This window comes from Bacillus rossius, chromosome 13, assembly GCF_032445375.1.
Source record: "Bacillus rossius redtenbacheri isolate Brsri chromosome 13, Brsri_v3, whole genome shotgun sequence".
Classification (NCBI taxonomy): domain Eukaryota; kingdom Metazoa; phylum Arthropoda; class Insecta; order Phasmatodea; family Bacillidae; genus Bacillus; species Bacillus rossius.
In genome coordinates this window covers 40,205,771-40,227,218 of record NC_086340.1, presented here as the reverse complement: position 1 = coordinate 40,227,218, position 21,448 = coordinate 40,205,771, and the positions used below count along the sequence as shown (strand labels likewise).

General features: G+C 37.7%; 1 protein-coding gene across 1 annotated transcript in view; it reads right to left on the bottom strand.

The window, feature by feature from the left end:
- The window catches only part of LOC134538464 (anaphase-promoting complex subunit 2), a 54,241-nt gene that overhangs the window by 27,910 nt on the left and 4,883 nt on the right, over positions 1-21,448 (bottom strand). Inside the window, exons 4-9 of the mRNA XM_063379796.1 lie at positions 21,070-21,208; positions 20,327-20,489; positions 4,314-4,539; positions 3,413-3,597; positions 1,508-1,682; positions 1,295-1,406 (exon numbers count right to left, since the gene is read on the bottom strand). Coding sequence (XP_063235866.1) covers positions 1,295-1,406; positions 1,508-1,682; positions 3,413-3,597; positions 4,314-4,539; positions 20,327-20,489; positions 21,070-21,208 — 1,000 coding nt within the window. The remainder of the gene's footprint in view (positions 1-1,294; positions 1,407-1,507; positions 1,683-3,412; positions 3,598-4,313; positions 4,540-20,326; positions 20,490-21,069; positions 21,209-21,448) is intronic.

Here is a 21,448-nt window from a genome sequence, read left to right as displayed (position 1 = left end):
CAAGCACCATCAACACTGCTGCGTGGCCACACACACTCAAACACACACACACACATGCACTCCCTTTTCCCCCCTCCCCTCTCTCTCTGGCTGGTTTATTTTCATATTCCCCCTCTTGCCGAGTGAAGCCCGGGACAGACCCCAGCCAAGTAGCCGCCCGACAGGCGGCAGACGTTAAACAGCGCAGTTCGTGATGCTGAGATATTTCAATTAAACTATTTATATTTACTCGTGACATATTTATTAAAAACCAACAGAGGCTAGTTATTTAAGCATATAATCAACCACAACAGTGCAATGTTAATTTTTTTTTTTACCCAAAATGGAAACTTTCACATTTTACTAAACAAAAAATCAGCATAAAATCTGCGACCTCTACGCGGGTAAATATGTTACTCCTCAAATCAGAATCTAGGTCTGAATGGCCAAAAATAAAATAATGTACAAGAAATGAAAAATATTGATTGTGGCATCAAAACAGTCAATTCTTTAAATTTTAATTTCACAAAATAAGTTCCCTGAATCAATACATATTGTGATTTTACTAACATTATTATTAGTGACAAGATCATATGGGGAATTGCAATAAAACTGAAATAACACCGAAAAACGTGTAAACAGCTAACAACATATAACAACAAAATTCAAGTTAGCACACCATAAAACACCAAAATGCAACTAAAATAATAAAATTAATTAGCATTTATACCAAAAAATTAATCTAATCATCAAAATCTAATTGTTTAAATAGTAAACTCAATAAATTTAATTTTTTTTAGCAGGAAGATTGTACCAAAATGTATGTACTAAAAATATGTTTTTTTTTTTACTTTTATCTTTATCCAGTAACTCAGTTTTACATTATGACATTAGTACATTTTCCAAACAGACAAAAATAAAAAAAATAAATATAGATTAGTCATATTTAAGTGTGATATTTATTTCATAATGTGCTATAGTTACAGATAAACAAAATTCATAACAATAACACTGAAATCTGTTGTTTTTAAAAACAAAAATTAGCCTAAAAAGAAAACCATATAAACTTGTCCCTAATAATTACACATTAAAGATACACTTAAGAGACTGAAATAGGATAGGTACAAAAAAAGTTAAATAGACTTAGTAAACATCATAATTGTCACAGTTGAATTTTTGAATATACTTCATGTCACTGAATATTCTTCTTCAATTCTCAAATCTTTAAAACACTAGAGACTCAATGGGATTCAAGGCTTCGAAGATTCAACTAGCCCATCCCTAGAACTATCTCATTCGTCTGAAACATTCGTACCAGTTTATCCAGCTGGAAAGTAGGCTCTGACAAGAGATGGGCATTGATTCGTTTCGAATCGTACAGATCCTTCAACATAACCTCGCAGTAGTGCATTTGACTTTCTCCGAATCTGAAACAGATCAATTTTTTTTTTTTTTTTTAATTTTTTTATTAAAACCGAAACCAAACTACGGGGCACGTGACAAAGTTCCCGCCGTCGTCCCAACCTACCTGAGCTTCAACAGCTCCAAGTACCTAATCTCCTTGTCCGTGTCGAAGCTGGTTTGTGTGAGCAGTCTGTCGGCCAGCAAGATGCGGTACTCGTTCACAAACACCTCCTTGCTGCCGTACACGTTCACCAGCATCGAGATGATGTCCGAGGTGCGGCGACTTTTCGACGTGTTGGCTGCAAGTGAGAAACAATTCATGAGGGCTCATTACACGATGTCCACACAAACTGGAGAAAAAAATTTTCTGACTTTACCATGACTTTCCATGATCAAAATTACATTTTTTGTTCCTGATGAATTTTTACAAATAATTTGGGTCAATCCATACGAAATCAACCAATGGGTAGGGGCCGGAAAAATTATCATCTGGCAATAGATGTTTTTTTATGGCTAATTTACACTTTATATACTATTTTCTTTGCTAATTACCAACATAAATGCTATTTAGCTTATTTGATAGTATTCCTGAATTAACACCACCAAATTTACAGCAGCAAAAAAAAAATCCCTTTAGGCATAGCCTACAGGCGTAGGTAGATTTCGAAGTAACTATTTATTCTAGAAATATTCTGAAAACTTCTATAAACTTCTGGAACATTTTAAGAACATACTGTACATAAATTATTTATGTTCTCCAATATTACCAAATGATTAATTAAATATTTGCTATTTTTCCATGCAGCGACAATATTATGAATATTTTTAACTAAATGCATCCAGCATTGAATAGTGTAGAACGAATTTCATATTACATGCAATTCTATTTATCAACTTTTTCAACTGTTATATCAGCAAGGTTATGTTCTCGTATGTATAATTTATTCTCATTATAAATTACATATTACTGCATTATTTTTAAAAAAATTAAAATTAATAAATTAGAATAAACTTTCAGCATATTTATTGATTTTCATTATTATTAAATATAATTTCTCTTGATAATTTTTTTAATTAAATAATTAATTTTATACACTTGTTTATTATTACTGTAATAATGAATCTTGAGAATTTATTTAGATTTTTTAATTTGATTGAATGTATACTTTACCAACCGTATTTCTAATATCACTCCTATCCTTATATTAATTTATTTCTATTAATAAAATGCATGTACATAAAATTAAAGTTAGTATTTCATCACGCCGAGTAAGCATTACTTCTAACACACGTACATAAAAATATTTTTTTTTGTCGGAAGAGAATACCGTATATACTCGTGTATAGCACGCCCTTTTTTCCCTCAAGGAAAAAAATCAAGGATGCGTGCTATACACGGGAAAAAAAGTTGAGGCGGGGAGGAGGAGTGGTAGTCGTTAACTGCCGGGTGATGGGTGACCCCACACATACGCACAAGCAACGAGGCCTCTCTTTCACACACACACACACACACACACACAACCTGGTCTCTCGTACACACACACACACACACACACACACGTGTGCAGGTGAGGTGAGTCATCTAGTCCTCCGCGCCAGCTTAGCAAGGGTGACGGGAGTGGTGGTGTTTAGTCCTGTCAACTGTCAAGGTTACTTGATGGCATAGTCCCGTTCCTGCCTGCCTCCCTCCCGCCCTTGTACCAGTTTTGACGATACAGCGCTTCATTATCTTCCTTCTACACAGCAGAGTTTAGCTTGCTCGGTCGTTTCAGATGGTACAGTATGCCACAAAAGTTTCGCTTTCAGGTGGAAGAGTATTTAAGTATATTCCTGACACATCACCACACATCAATGTAAATAATCATTTGTTTCTTAAGCAATTACTTAACAGGTACCACAAAACGTTAGTAAAATTTATTTATGGGGAAAAAAAATTATAAATTTTTTTCTTTGGAATTTGTTGCAAAAATCGTGGTGCACACTATACACGAGTAAATACGGTAACTGTGGAGGTGTAGGTCGCACTCACAGGGGTCGGCGTCCACGGGGTCGGGCTCCCACGCCTCCCAGTCCTCGGCGTCGCCCGCGGGGCAGCCCTCGTCCGCGTCCTTGGGGCCCCCGTGGGCCAGCTCGTCCCCCAGGTCGGCCGGCCCGTCCTCCGTCAGGCTGCTCACCACGCAGCGCACCGTGTCGTCCCGGTCGCGCAGGTAGCGCCTGCCGCCCACCACACACGCTTCCGTGTACAGCCGCGATGACGTCATCACACGCAACACAGACACTTGGACTGCACACAGGAGAGATGCTGGGGAGATCAGGGCAATATGGACGGAATTAATCAGGAGTATGTTGGCAGTTACGAAGCAGGATGGTGCAAGCAACAGCAGGAGTACAGGACTTGAATGTGCAGAGGATGGGAAAAAGAAAGGCTGTCTAGGAAAATGATGGAGTTGAAAGACATAATGAAGAAGACCCCAAGGAAGACCAAGGAGAAGGTGGTAAGAGCAGATAAGTTAAAGGAGTGCGGGAGGAACAGAGTGAAGGAGGAGGAATGGTGGAGTGACAGAGGAAGAGGGAGTCAATTTACTTTACTGATCGGGCCTCAGGCTGGAAGCAGTTTATGAAGGTGAAGAGAGTGGTACTACTGCATTGCTATTTGTCACCATTGAAGCTCACAGGAAAAATGATACGGTTTCTGAAAAATTTGGAAAGTAAAATTGTTTTAAGATCCAAACAAGTCGAGAGAACTTTCAGGGACCTTCATGACCTGCTCTAAGATTCTTTACTTTTCAAGAGGGCTTTCAGGGACCTTCATGAACTTTTCTAAAATTCGTGACTGTTCAAGAGAACTTTCAGGGTCCTTCATGACCTTTTCTAAGATCCAAACAAGTCGAGAGGACTTTCAGGGACCGTCATGACCTGTTCTCCCAGACCTGACGGGCTTGGTGACGGTCTCCAGCAGCACGCCGGTGGGGTCCAGCTGGCGCAGCGTCTTGATGGCCGCCACGTAGGCGGTGACCACGTCGGGGGTGTTGACCCCCGGGTGCAGCAGGCGCGCCACCATGCACTCCTTCAGGCTGGCCACCAGGTCCTCGCGCAGGTCCGTCTTGCCCACGCACACCCGCAGGTCCTCGATGGCCGGCGACGACTCGGGGTACTCTGCGGCACACCCCGGCCCTCAGACACTCCCGTCTCCCATGCACAAGTACCGTGAGCGTTGTAGGGTTTCCACTCCGGGCCACGATTAAAAAGTTAGATAAGCACATGCACGAGTACTGCTTCGTTGTTTTCTCGCTTCCAGCGCCACCAACGCAAAAATGGCGACTCATGAGTGTAAAGCATTTTGTGTCCTGCACTTCGCTAAGAGTGAATCTGTGATTTCGAGATGAAGCCCCTCCCCATTGGAATCTCTTTGTACGAGAGCGGTTGATGTCCCTGACCGCTGGATTGGGCGTAACGGTCGAGACGACAGAGCTCTTTTTCATAACGCCATGCTAATTTTTTTTTCTGTGAGGCTTTATTAAAGATCATGTCTATGTTCCGCCGCTACCTAATGATTTGCCGGAGTTGAGACACAGAATTGAAGAGGCTATTGCTCCTATTACTCGGGACTTGTTAACCAAAGTGTGGGAAGAATTTGGCTTTTGAGTTGGATATTTATGGTATAACTAAAGGTGCACATATTGAACATTTGTAAGTTTACCTTCAATTTGATGTATGATTTGTTGTAAACAGTCTAAATTAAACTGTTATAATATACCATTGAAACTGGGACATTCTTTCATGGACACCCTGTACAATGGCCTTCACTTTTTCTGAACTTTCGCTGAACAAAATTTTAAATTTTAACTTACCTTTTCTGTTTTCTTGAATGAAATAATGATAATAAAGCCTCCAACATCCTCATAGATGGCCTAGATCTCTATATTTGAAACTAGTAACAAACAAACAAATGTGAAAATTCAAACTTGTAAAATATGTTTCAACTTATTTTAAAATACTATTATAAACTATACAAAATATGGCTCCCGAAGACAGTTGGTAATTCTGGTAGGCGACACTTCTGGTTTACAACCAACGAAATATCAGGCAGGATTGCAGATTTTGAAAACCTAGGTTACCGATCATGTTTGACAAGCTACCAATCACAGGAATCGAGCGACGGACATCCCCGAACATGGCAGAATCCTAGCGAATGGCAAGCCAACACTAAGCAAGCTTGCAAACACCATTTTATAGTGTGTATGACTATGCTCTGAAACACCATCTGGAAAAAAAATTTCTTTCACAGTCTGGGTGATGGCAGATTGGAACATGACATTTACACCTTAAGGGGCCTCCCTAGTAGCATCAGAAGTTAGCGGAACACTATGTTTTTAAAATAATGATGGGACTTTATTAATCGACACTACGAATCTGAAAATTTTTCACCCACGAGAAGATAATACACGAATTGTCTGTATACTTTTACATTTTTGTTTTTTTCTATCAAAATATGAAATAAAAAATCACCAACTTGTCCAACTTTGGGGCCATTTTATACTGCTTAGGAGAATGACAGAAAAAAAGTACAAGTCTAGAAAAAAAGATAATTTTTTTCTGAAGAAATTCATGTATTTAAAACATATAGTCATCGCTTTGAATTCCGAGATATCTTTTCCACAATTTCCGCAAATCCTGAAAGTTTTCCGCCGTCTCGTGCTGCCGCTCGGCGAAGCCAGCTCGCAGGCCACAGATCAGGTAGCGTGGTGGAGGAACCCGTTCCCGGAGGGGAGTCAGGCTACCTGTGTGTGCGTGCGTGCGTGCGTGAGAGGGAGACAACCCACAACCGGCACCGGTAAAAGATAATCCCGTGACCGAAAGAAATTCTCAGAATTGCTTTTAGTGTGCCTCGCCACAGTACCATGTGCTCGACTTACTCTGTGACTATATTCGTGTATCTCTAAAACATTGCTTTTGTTTAAACTACAAATATCCTAAAGCTTACCATACTAGATCATGTAATACGAAATAAAGTATTGAAACTAATCAATCAACACATTGAAAGTTGTCCTACAAACTATTTATTGGTGGCTTTACAGTCTCGCTAGCTAATTCGACAAAATTTATATTTAATTTTTAACATGAAAATACACTTCTTTGTTTTTCCTTTTATTTTTAATAAAAATTCAAGAAACAATTATTATACTACCCAATATTTTTTAAAATTATTTTAGTTTTCCAAAATGATTTTACACATCTTACAATGCCGGGGAAAAATTTTATACTGGTATTAACCAAATGGTTAACTATTTACAAAAGTTTTGATACTTAAAAATGTAGGTTTTATATAAAATGTATCTTAAATTAAAAGAAAAATCGTATTTTGAAAACTAAATGTCATTTTGCTATGCTTTTTGGTTAGATAGATATCTGATTGTCTGCACTGTTTTAAAAATGTTCATGGAATGATAAATAAAAAATAAAAACTAGGGAATTTCTATATTAAATAAGCTAGTCAGAATTATGTAAATGTTCCTCCTGGCGCAGGAATCACGAGGAGGATTGAAGATGAGGTCAGTGACCGATCGCTCACATATGTAGTTATGGATGGAACGTTATTAATTACAAAATTCAAAAACCATTTTGAAGTTAAAAAGTATAATTAGTGGCAATGTTTAATAAAGATGACGTAAATTTTCAGATAAACTTATTTCTACAGCTCAATTTATTAATAAGGGCAGGAAATAAATTTTTTACAGCAATTATACAAAATTATTAAAAAATTTTAAACCACAATTAATTTATCCAAAAACCAAAATTAAGTAAATATTGCCCACACATTACAACATCTACGAAAGAACCTTGCAAATTATTTTTGTTAGATGCATTATTTTGCATTCAAGTTCTTTATTTTTTTATACTTCACCTACTTATAATTGTTACATATTTGGCACATGGTCCATCACGCCCAATTAAAGGGCCTGAATAAGTAGAACGCGTTTCTGATCAAATTGCACGCCTGTTACTTTACCTGCAACCCGGAGCGGTGTGAAATAAATTATTGTACATTCGTGACGTTGGCAATCAACTTAAATATTTATGAGTTAAAACCAAACATAACTATAACGGATAATCAAAGAAATTTTGAAATTTTGAAAGTTTGTTCTGTTTTTATATAGTACACAAAGCAGTTAAACCATAAATTATTTGTTGTTGAAAAAAATAATCCTTAACCTTTCATGCTTTTTTTCATTTATTTTTATTACCAGATATTTCCGTTTAAGTAATACCTATATATATAACAATATAACAATCTAGAAAAAAAATTAAGGTAGCCTTATTCCAAATATGTTATGATAGACGTTAGTTAACTAAGAATATAAATTCGCTTTACAACCACAGCTTGTACACAAGTAAAAAAAACATGGTTCTACTTACAGGCCGTATTGAACGTAGGGTAGGTTTATGACAAATACAACAGCAATAAACATATGGCTGAGTCTGCTTTCATGTACACTTTTTTTTTAAGTTATCACTTTTAAAGCGGGTAAAGGGTACCTATCAAGTAGCTTAGCATTACCCAAAGTGAATGTCGTGCTCCAGAAAATGTTCGAACTATGTAATATTTGTATCACTGTTGCGTTACAGACCTGCAACTTTTTTCAGTGCGCGGTGTCACTCTCATATAAAAATATGTCGTGTTTAGCGCAAACGTGTTCGAATGAATCCAAATCGAGCTGCCAAAGAATACCTATCGATGTCGGCAACATACATAAGTATACAAACCAACGTTTACAAGTGTATTCATACGTAAATATAAAACTGGCGGCGGACCATGATGCAGTTGGTTCTTCGCGTACAGTCCACTGACGGGATAAGAAGCGTCAAAGATCTTATATGGCTATTCTGTAAACTTGTATGTCATTTCACTGCCTGCTTTAGACAAACAACATCCATTACTTTTAGCTTTGGCTTGAAAAGAATTACTCCGGCCGACTTTCTTATATGACTTATTTCAGCTCCTCGTGTGACCAGTGTGTATACCTAATTTGTCCGCGGCCTTATCTTTGGGTGAAAGTTATTTGTAAGGGAAGTTGTATCGGTAATGTTCATCATGTATTACATAACAATTCGACTTAGATACGCACATGTGTTTTTAAAATATATGTTTAATAACTTGCAATACAAAGTATGTGTTGAATTTCATGTATTGAATTTTTTTTTTACATTATGTACGAACATAATAATCACAATATTTCATGAGAAATTTTTTAAACATTTTACAAAGTAATCTCTAATTTCTTCCACACCTCATGGTTAACCTTACTATTTTATTTCACGTTTCAGTTTATTTAAACTGTTTGGAATCATAATATGACGGACAATGAAGAATATTAGTTTCAGTAAATTTTATGAGAGGATTTACTTATTACATTAAATATACCTCAATTTTTACCTCAAAGGAAAATAGTTGCATATCATTAAATGATAAATATTTGTTTCCCATTAATATAGTTTATGAACATAACTTATTGTGATAATACCTACATTAGTTAAATTGTGTTTTTGTAATGCTCTCCTATTGCAGTAAAATTTTTGGGCATATTGAATAGCATATAGTCGATCTTTAACATAAGCTTTTGGAATACATAAATATAATATATTATGTTCTCGTGATTTTAACAATTAAATATTTCTTCGCATGAAAAAATTAATTAACTAAAAAAATATTTCAGTAATTTATACTCAAGGACTAAAAAATTTTATTTTTATAATATAATAATATTGTATGTATGTATACTTTTCTGAAAAAAAGTAGGTTCAAGAAAACAAATTTTCTTTTTTTTTTTATTTTGTTCTTGAACCTACTTGACAAGCGATATTGAACTTCAACTTTATACTTTCGGTATAGCACTTTTCGATTTATTTTCTCCAAACGGGAATTTAAAGTAATGAATAAATAACATTTTCCTCTCTAATTATTGCAGCCGTATACTGAAAAGTTTAACTTTCCTTTATTTGCATGACGCGGAGCTCCTAACTACACAAAATTTTTGTTATTTATTTTGAACGTTGTATTTATGTTTCCTTACAAACTTAAATGAACCTCTTAACATTTAATTTCATCAAAAGTTATACAATATAAGTATCAAGTTAAAATATTTTTAAGTGTAGTTGTGGCTATTTTCTTGTTGAAAATGACACTCTTAAGTTTGAATGAAAGTGAGATATGATAAAATTATATTTGTAGTTAAAAACAGATAATTCATTTCAAATTCAATATTTTGTTACATGCATATTTCCAAATAAATTTGACAATATATTAAATTCTATGCATTTGAATCTATTCGTATATTCTGCAGCATAATTCCTATAAGCAAATACTTATTACGTACAATGTACTTTTAGTCCTGTCGTATAGTTATGCAAAAAATTGTATCAAAAGTATTGTTTCTTCTATGCGGTTATGGTTTAAAAAGAAAAAAAAAGTAATTTAATTTATTTTTAAATTCGGTTGTCAGTAAGAACATGCATTTAGTGTAATACGACATATATTATTCTGTTTATTAAAACATTACTATCGATAACTCCATTTTAGATTTATCTGTCTATGTTATATTTCAAATTGATTCTTTTTCTTCGGCTTATGACAGCAGCAAATTTTGTTTTATCGCATATGTAATGTTTTTATGTTTTGCATATTATAATTAATGAGTTAGTATTGTTGGCGGGTGAGGCTTTTTCACAAATGGACGCGTTCTTGGCGGCTAGCAGGTAGGACGCGTGTATTACGCAGGCTGGATAGGGAAGTACGACTGCGGGCGAGCTCCAAGATAGAAGCAACGGGAGTAGTATCACTCGGCTATTTGTATAGGTTGGGATAGCTGTGCGAATGGTAGAACAGACCACGGGACTATGGTGAGGAAAAAGGTCCCAAGCTCGACATCCCGACGATGAGACCGTTTACGAACTGTCGATGGATCATCAGGAAAGTTAACAACTTCTTCAGAAACTTGAGTCCCTCTTTCAAAATTCAGTTTAATACCTGGAGATGACTATATTCGGTGTTCTACCAAGCGAAGCATACTCTTAATTCATTACTAGTTGATGTTTAATATTTTGACGCAAAATAAAATTGTGAATCAGCTTACTTTGCTCATGCCAGGTTTTACAAGTTTTGTCAAAGTTAATTAAATGAATAAAAATTGTGTCCCTTTGTTGCTGGCTACCCGTAAGAAATTATCATGGTGAATAATAATAATTTTAAGTCGACATGTAATATTATGATTTTTATGGGATTGTGTTTTGGTAATGGTGTGTGTAACTGTCTTGTGTATTTTATTACATTCACTTCACGTAACGAATTGTCTGAACGTAATGTTATTGTTTGTTTGTTTTAATATTTCGTTTTATTGAACAAATATACATAGTTTGCCACTTCGAGCGACTACAGAAATGACAATACAATTAGTTTACAGTGTTCCAAACATTTTAGTTTCCTCTACTGTACATGGGGCGAATATTTTTTATGTTATGTTTACTGAAACCATTTTACGCGCTAAGTGAGATGTTGCGATTGAGTAGAAGGGAAAATATGTCTTAAAACCCTGCGTAATGTTATGAATTCCATTCATTCGTTTACTCTGTGATCCGGAGGGTCTAATGTTAAGACTGAATACATGTGCACTTCCTCTATGTAGAGTGGCTTCATTGAGATGAAAGCAAAGCTCACGTTGATGAAATACTTATTAATTAAAAAATTAAAATGTTGTTTTATGCTTCAATTTCTGTTAGTGTCGTACACAGATTAAAAATGTAATGCAGAGTTCCTCAGTTTTATGTATATTGAAATTTGCTCATGTGTAGAGTAGTTATTAAAAACATAAAAAACATATATGACGAATTGTTGTGTATTATTTCCATTAGGCGTGACCATGAAAATAGATAAGATTTTATCATTATGTGAAATCTACATTTTAAATGTTGGCGTTTAAATATTTATGAAAGCGTGTGATCTTAAAGCACTATTTATCTATTTAGGAAGTAGGTAGTTTCTTTGATTTTAGAAGGGTTTTTTAAACAAACAACTAAATTAATTCAAAAATTTGAACTACTGCAAGCAAAAAATACTTTATTCCATTTTTATTTTAAAATTACCCATTGTATTCTACCTTGCTTACACTCTATTATCGAAAAATATATATTTTTTGACAGAGATGAATACCGTAAATTAATACACAAAACATACATGTTTTCGTATGATACAATAATAGCTAGTGACAGTGACGAAACCAAAATTATTTTGATAGTTTGTATAGAAAATCCCCAACAGTAGTGGTGGTATATTTAGGGATTTCTTTGTAGATGGGTACTATTCCACAATAAAAAGGAGTTATCGTCAATTATCAAAGCAGCCATATTTCGTATCTTCTTTGACAGCCTAAATACAGCACCAAATGACGTACTTGGCTAAAAATTAATTCCAGCTGCATGCGTAGATTCCGGGAGGAGGGGAGAATCTCAGGGTGGCCCGAACCTCCCTGAAATAAAAAAGTCCGTCTGAGGGGGCCCGCTTGCATTTGCAAAATCTTCACGTTATCCCGTGGGCCTCATGGGAATCCTACAAATTTTTGCCCGTGATTCCAGCTATACATTTCACTGACACCTTGAGCACAACAGTCAGTGCACACTGAGTTCTTCCATACCACCCGCACTTGTCTTCGATAAAATCTGAACTCAGGTGGATTCAGCGTGACTGACTAAGCCTGCAGTCTGAATCCACCTGTAGGCCGCTGTTGCAACAGCTAATAAATGTACACTGCTCGTAGTGAACAGTCTGTATGTAACTCGAAACGGGATTCCAGTTCATTCGTGTATACTTATTCATCATATTATGCAACGTTAAAGTCATTAAAAAATATGCAAAAATAAAATAAAATGCTAAACATGTAATAAGAGCCAGAAAATAATAATATGCAGTAATATTTAGTGTAACTAAATACGACGTGAACCCTAGAATACAAAGTTGACGATGTGTCGTTTGTGGGAACACTTGTTTGTTCCTGACATTTTTTTTCTTTACAGAATTTAAAAGTAAGTTTGACATGCACTTTTTATTCAGGAAGTAAGTTAAAAACTTATTTGTCGTTATTGCGATTTAAAAAGCTGATTTGTGTCTAAGAGTAAAAATAATTAATATTATTTTCATCATTTTATTCCCAGTTTTATTACTCAATAATTAGTAGGACGTGATTTCTCGTCGCGGTGCGGAATACTTTTATGAATGAAAGCATAACTGTTCGTGCAAAACCATTCATCACACAAATGTCAGTTCGAAAGTATAATGTTGGAAATTTTTTTAATGATATAATTTTTGCATTTCCCCACCCCCCCCCCCCCACCCTGAAAACACAAGCTAACACATCGATTGTTGGTGACAGCATTTTTTGTAATGTATGTAAATCTCTTAATTATGTAGAACGTTAATTAAAAAATAAAAATACATGTTTTAAACAGAATTGACGATTGTTTGCATTTCATGGATATGGACTGGATCGCAACACTAATTTAATGTTTCAAGTTAATAAACACTGTCAGGAAGCAAGCAAGGCAATATGAGAACATTATCTTTTGGTTGAATGTAGCGAAAGGGAAAAACAGTCACCTTTCTTGCCACGATCTTGTTCGCAGATAACGCAGGTATAAGTAGTAAATGGACTCCACACAATGACAACCCTCCCATTTTTCCGCCCCCCTCGCTGAAACGCCCTCTCCCCCCTCCACCCCGGCGCAGGCGACAGGCTCAGGTATATCGCCCCGCCCAACCACTGGCCGTAGCACGTGGCCAGTGGCCCACCGCGCTGAAGATTTTTACTAGGGAGGCCCCTTAAGTTGCCATCACTATCACTAGGCATTTTCCATGACTTTTCCCGGATTTCCAGTGAATTACCAGAATTTCCCTGGTTGATTGCAACTTCCCTGACTTTTCTTTTACCTTCCCTGGCTTTTGAGAACGTCGACACACACGACGGTTGTATTCGTAACCAAGCCACTATAGGGTGCCACATAATCACGTAGCTGCTGGTTCAACGAGGCCTTTATGGCATCGCATAGGCTGCTCACGCTGCAATTTATACTTTGAGTCATCCACGGGAAAATATATTTGTAACATCTGCTTTACAGTAATGGTAATGATTATGTATTTTATGTGCTGTGCCAGTTGCTGTAGCCGAGCACATGTCGATGTGCATGATGAAAATAGTCGGTGGCTAAGGTTCTACCAAAAAATTACATGACATTTACGTTACATTTTTCCACAAATAAAATGTTAACTTACTATGCCACAAATTGAACTGAGTCAGTACTTACCAGGTGAGTTAATGCTCTGAAAGCAATAAGTCACAAAAAATGCAGTTGGTCAAAAATAAAATGGAGTAATTTAAGTGCTTAGACTGAGATGAACAGCTGCTTCATTTAATTATAGCAAAAAAAATGCCATGTTTAAAAAATTAAAATTTCGACAGCAATAAATGAGAGGCCATTAATGCATAACCTACGGCCCAAGGGTTTGGTGAGTGGTGATAACTGACACAAGTCACCTCACTAGGGGGTCTAACTTCCAAAACCGTTAAACATGTTGAATGTTTATGTACAATGACCACCACATCAAGTTGTTTACAAGCATTATTGGCAGAAGAACATAGATCCTTGAGACAGCTTTCATGAACTGTCAAATTTGAGACAAGTTTCATGACACAAAACAAAACACAACACAGCAAGATCAGCCGAACCTTAAACACAATTGTAAGACCATGTGGTTGTTGTCGTCACTAATGGGAAGCCAACAATATACAGTAGAGCACCCCTCAACCGTAATTCCCACAAACGGAACTCCCGATATCCGGAAATAATTTTCCAAAAAAAAATTAAAACATTTCCGCACTGGAACGAGGTTTTTTTTTGCTTTTGCCTGACTGTACATGTCTTGTAGGCGCACGCGCGCACGTCTGTCAGAGAGCTAATTATAGCCAGTCTTTCCCGCGCATTGCGTAAATACACTGCTGGTTTTCGCGTCGGACGTGAATTACTATAAAGATGTTTATGCTGTAAGTAGTTTTATTGTTTCACTATGTCAAGTAAACGGAAAATTCCAGCCGGCCCGAGAGTATGTACACCGACTCCCGCTGATACACGTGATAGCGAGTAACATTTACTTCCAACGTGTGATGCTTTCAGTTTGTAGACAATAATTTAGCGTACAAATATGTATTATGTACATATTTATACGTTAATATATGTTATCTTTAAAAGATTTGTGCAATGGGAGTGCATGACTTGATGTAAGTTTTTGGACATACGCCATTGCTAAGAACTTTTTCTGTTGAAGAAAAACTAATAAATAAAATAAATAAAAATACACAAGAAAGACAAAAAACACACAAAATTAAGCAAACAATTGCTGTTGTCAACAAGAATATAAACACCACAAAATATTCCGAAACAGAAATATGGTCAACAAACAAAGAAAAAACAAAGAAAAAAGTACTAAGTGAACAAAAAAACACATAAATGATGACAACACAAAAATATTGAAACCAAAATAATTCAGCACAACAGTTGAAACGAGACAAAAACACGACAAAACGAAAAGACAAAAAAATACAATAGTTTTACCAAAACAGAAACAAGCGACGTTTCGGGAACTGCTATCTGCTCCCGTACTCATGGTACGGAAACACAGGTGCGACTGAGAAGGGGCTGGAAAATGAGGGTATTTATCAGAGAAAGGGCTACTGGCAGAGCTCTATCCACCCAAATCAAAGAACACAAAAACAACTGCAAGAAGGGTGAAACCCTAAAATCCAGACTTGCTGAACATACATGGGAAAATAGCCACAAAATTCTCTGGGAAGACTCCACACCACTCATACAGGAATCTGATAAAATAAAAAGGAAAATCAAAGAATCAGCCTTCATTATTAGCAATAAAAATATTTTCAGCCAGCAGAGCATTGAATTAAAAAATATGTGGATCCCTTTGATAAAGAGAGAAACATCCCTGCAGCACAAAACAATAGCCAATACTCAACCCACCATAACCAATCCGCTTTAACTACATGGTGCACAGCCAATGGGGAGACAGCTCGTCTGTCATTGGCTGAGCAAGATGTAGCCCTTTCTCTGATAAATACACTCATTTTCCAGCCCCTTCTCAGTCGCTAAAACTTACCCCGACTCCTGGAAACTAGCAAAAATAATCACAATACCTAAACCAGGGAAAAACCCAGCCATTCCAGAAAACAGGTGACCCATAAGCCTTTTAAACAGCATGAGTAAAATTTTTGAAAAAGCATTACTCTCGCGCCTTCAAGCACACGCAGAGGAACACAACGTGATTCCAGACATTCAGTTTGGTTTCAGGAAAGGTCATTCAACAATCCACCCCTTAATAAAAATCGTAGAAGCTGCTACCGACGGATTTAATAACACATCTAAAGCTTACACTGTGATGACAATGCTCGACGCAGAAAAAGCTTTCGACAAAGTCTGGATTCCGGGCCTTATTCAAAAATTCATAAACTTTAATTTCCCAGACACATATATTTACCTGGTGGCCCACTATCTATGGCGTCGTAGCTTTTATGTTGCTCTGGACGGGGCTAAATCGACTACTCGCGAACTTACAGCTGGGGTGCCGCAGGGCTCCCCTCTCTCTCCTTTCTTCTATAATATTTACACAGCCGACATACCGCACGAAAACGCCTACGTACAGATGTATGCGGACGATACAGCCATAATTAAACAATCCGGAAACTTGAAATATGCCATGGTTTGCATCCAACGACAGCTGACAGCACTTGAGCAATTCTACACTCGGTGGCGAATTAAAATAAATGCAGCAAAATCAACCACGCTTGTAATATCAAAATGTAGAGGCAGACCAGACAGGGAGCTAGAAATTTTTCATCAACCCATTCCCAATGTTACACAGGCAAAATATCTAGGACTCACGCTAGACAGAACACTACTATGGGGAAAACACATCGCTCGAGCAACAAACATTGCAACAGGATCCTTAAGAAGCCTGTACCCAATGTTAAAAGCACCTAATTTACCACGCAGGAAAAAACTCCAACTTTACACTCAAATTGTACGCCCGCAGTTGCTATATGGATGCGAGGTCTGGGGCTATGCTGCAAATCACCATATAAATCGGCTACAAGTTAAACAGAATAATTTCCTAAGGGCCATTTTAGATTGCAATAGATTTACGAGTAACGAAACTATTCACAACGCACTTAAAATTCCGTACATCCGCGAAATAATATCAAAGAATACATAATAATAAAATGTACCTAGAATTACCACAGCACGAAAACGCACTGATAAATTCAATAGCGATTTACGACCCGTCCGAGCAACGTAAACATAAAAAACCTCGTTTAAATTAAAACGATAAATATTAAAAACGAAAGTGACATGGATACAGTTTTTAAAAAGTCTTCAATAACTTTAAAATTACATAAAATAGCATCCCGAACACCTCGTGCGGGGGCCTGCGGGGCCCCGGCCAATCACAGGCCTTGGAGCGCGATGATTGGTCGGGGCGCTGGGGGCCTCCAAACAAAACTGTTTTTCCGTCTGTCCCCAGGACAGTCACACTCCAGCTCCGGGCGTGTTCACACCGCGCAGAGCCTACAGTTTAAAGTTTAAAGTTTACACGGCCTATACAATTCAAAATGGTCCGAAGCACGCAGGTGTATGTACAATTCCCTCGGGTTCACTGCCTGTGTTGTTAGGGCTGACTCCCTATGCCTGAAGGGCGCGACCCGCCTGGTAGGTTCACCTCCAGTGCCGGCCGCATTTCGGGAAGGCATGGGATTTTGAATCGTGAAATAATTATAATTTATATATATAATAATAAAATCAACAAATAAATACAAGTTACTATAACTTCAGCATAACTAACTGCACCTCTCTCGATTCAAAATGGTCCGAGGCACACAGATGTATGTACAACCCCCTCGGGTTCACTGCCTGTGTTGTTTAGGGCTGACTCCCTATGCCTGAAGGGCGCGACCCGCCTGGTAGTTTTCACCTCCAGTGCCGGCCGCGTTTCGGAAAGGCATGGGATTTTGAATCATAATAATAAAATACACTCCTACCTCACCACTTAATAATAGCCAATTAATTCTCTTAACTTCTCTGCAAATCTCTCCTAGCTAATTCAAAATGGTCCGAAGCATGCAGGTGTAAGTTTTGACCCACGTAGGGTTTACTGCCAGTGTTGTTAGGGCTGACTCCCTATGTCTGAAGGGCGAGACCCGCCTGGCAGGCTTCACCTCCAGTGCCGGCCGCGTTTCGGAAGGCATGGGATTTTGAATTAACAAAGCTAGTTCCGTAAATCTATCATCACCTAATAAATATTTATTTTCCCTTCCCCGGGGTACGTAACATTTTAGTCACACCACTACAACACGCGCGACAAGCCACACACACGTCGTAGCACCTTGTCAAGGCAGAATCATGCAGGTGAACTGGCAGAGGGAGCTGCCCCAGCCCTCGCTGGGGATCCGGGCCGAGAGGCATGCATGCCTGTCAGGGCAGGGCTCTGGGGGCTTGTACAGTAGCTTTAAGTCTAGATTTTAAAAAAAAAATATATATATATATATATATATATAAAATTAATAAAAAAAATAATATAAAAAAAATTTAAATTTAAAAAAAAAACTGGACGAGGGCATCTCTCTGCTCGAACAATAATAGAATAGGACGACCTTCATTTATTAATTTCACTTTCTATTTTTCAGGTTTAGAAGACAACAGCCTGGGGGCTAGCTACAGCAATACTGGTTTAGCCTAACTTTACCCGAACTATATTGGAACGCAATAGTTCGGTCCTTAAGGCGGCCAGTTGTTTACTAATCTATGTAATTTCTTTTACCGTATCACCAACACGACCACACGATGATATGCCTGTGCGAGTGACGGCCTGAACTACCTTGTTACATGCAATAATGGGCTAACTACCCTAGCATGTTTCTGTGTTCCCAGGGGTTCGTAGGAGCGGCTTGCACAGCTTTACACTACACGCCACGCCCGAATTTAACTAGGTCACTTGAAATTACAGCACACCGACAAGCCTCTATTGCACACCAACACGACACTACATCACGCCAGTTAGCCTATCTAGCTGGTGGGGAGCTTCTTTCCCCCGCCGAATTAGGTACACGTAAATTTTCTAGCATTACACAACCTACCAGCGCACACACAGGCCCGTGTGCCAAACTTATCCAACAAGACACGCGCCCCGCCCGTTGATCCAAGTGATTCTACAAAAGTGTGGGGTGCACCTGATTTACAATGCACTAAGCGAGTTATAGAAACTTCGGTTTCTGGTCTCGCACACACTAACTGCCCCGGTTGGCAATATGATGGATCGGCGTTCTCAGTCGCACCTGTGTTTCCGTACCATGTGCGTCTCTGCCTGAGGACGGGAGCAGATAGCAGTTCCCGAAACGTCGCTTGTTTCTGTTTTGGTAAAACTATTGTATTTTTTTGTCTTTTCGTTTTGTCGTGTTTTTGTCTCGTTTCAACTGTTGTGCTGAATTATTTTGGTTTCAATATTTTTGTGTTGTCATCATTTGTGTGTTTTTTTGTTCACTTAGTACTTTTTTCTTTGTTTTTTCTTTGTTTGTTGACCATATTTCTGTTTCGGAATATTTTGTGGTGTTTATATTCTTGTTGACAACAGCAATTGTTTGCTTAATTTTGTGTGTTTTTTGTCTTTCTTGTGTATTTTTATTTATTTTATTTATTAGTTTTTCTTCAACAGAAAAAGTTCTTAGCAATGGCGTATGTCCAAAAACTTACATCAAGTCACGTTAATATATGGTTAAACAGTCTACATGTACCTGTATTTCTCTATCTCTGTGTTTGTAAACGAGATGCTTGAAGTGTTATTCTTGTGTTTGTGAAATGTAAACTGCGTGGCAGGAAGTGTGAATCACTAGCACGTCAACACAGAAGTAACACAACACTGCAGCTGTAGTCCTACTACCTCCCCCGAACCTTCTTCTCGTCCTCTTCGCTCACGCACGCACCCACAGAGATATGAAACACGTGCCTGCCAGCTTGCTAGAATGAAGGTCATTCAACTGGCCCGGAGGCCGGCCCTACCGCAACTCCCCTTCCCCGGAATTTTCCCATAACCGGAATAGACCTCCCCCCAATGATTCCGGTTGAGGGGTGCTCTACTGTATATATATAATAGGTTTCAATAACAAATAATATGTTTGTTTTTTTTAGTTCCATTTATTATATATTTTTGTGCTTTTACATGTCTGTATCATAATTTTATATCATGTAGTATCTCATGTCTGTATTGTGTTTGTTATTGTCACTGCAGAAGTGTAGTACTCTCACCCTCGTGTGTTGGCCATATTGCGGATGTATTTCCTGCTGTGGTACCGACGGGGATGGCAGTCCATATACTTGCAGTGATAACTGTGTATTGTCCTATGTGTTGTGCACACCACAAGTCTAATGACTGTTGGTGGGCAAGTAACATTTTTAAATATATAAAAATAAATATAATAGAGATAGAGAAAGTGAGAGATAGAGAGATAAATAAAAATAGTGAGACAGAGAGAGATATATAGAGAGATAGAGATATAGAACTAAATAAATTAGATAGAAATATACCAAGATAGAGATATAAAGATACAGAGAAAAAAAGTGAGAGAGATTGAACGATACAGGGATAAAGAGATAAGAGATATAAATAGAGAGAGTGAGATAGAACAATGGATGGAGACAGATGTATATAAATAAATAGAATAGTTAGAATAGAGAACTACAGTGATAAAGAGATAGTGAGATAGAAAGACAGAGAGGGATAGAGACAGTGAAAGTGTGTGAGATAAAGGGATGAAGGGATAGGGAGACGGAGAGGAGGGCTCACCGATGATGATGTTGAAGATCTGGTCGATGAGGGTGCGGGTGTAGGTCTCGTACAGCAAGTGCAGCAGCTTCTGCCGGAACTTGTCCATGACCTGGGTCGACACGTGGTTGTCCGAGTCGCAGTACACCCGGCTCAGCCAGCCCATCATCACCATGTTCAGCCACTGCTCACACCACCACACCACCAGTTAGCTCCGCAACACTCGACAACATGCCTCGTCACAGTGAACGACCAAAACAAGTGGTTATGCAGGGAGACAACAGTGAGTCACTTTCAGATTTTTTTTTGGGCGGATTCCGGCCGTTACTCTTGGCTGCCAGGTGGCATTACTGCACTGCCGGTGTTTATTGTTACTGTCCATTTTCATCTCAGAACAATGTTTCCTGTTTTCTAGCAGGTTACATTTCACATGTTCACATTTGATGTTTTTGTGGAAACAATATTGACATTCAATAATCCAGCAAAATCATTCATCCAGTACGGCCATTGCCAAAATGTGCCAGATTAAAAAATAATCACAGGAATAAATATTCAATAATTACTTTTTCTTTATCATTCCAATAATTTGGATTAAAATTTTTTTAAATATAACTTAAACCAAATTTTTACAAATCTAAAATATGTTTTTTTTTTTTTTTTTCACAAATCTATCGAACACAGTCAAAAATTTAAACTTTCCCGTGATAAATTGCCATCTGCAATTATAATGTTAACACACAAGTTTTATAAGATAGTGTACGTACAGATTCCAGGTCAGTGATGTGTGAGGATCCGAAGCTTCCGTTGCAAGTCTCCTGCACGTGAGACTTGATCCTCACGTGAATCAGCGAAGTCAACACCTCGCCAGCCAGCTTCTCCAGCAACTCCATCCTCAGCAGCTTCCTGGGGAGTTTACCAACAACACAAGGCATGCTTAATGCTAAAACACCAAAACAAACACACTCAAAAATATTTGTACGTTAACACCACGAATGACCAAATCCGAACTAAGTTTACTACAGTGGAAAACTTTGGTTTTTAGAAGTTCCGTACTCAATGCTACGGAAACTTTTGCTGTCGCTTCTTTGTTTGTCCATTATCGCTTTCTGGCTTACCAACGGGAAAAGCTTTGTGAAATTTTCA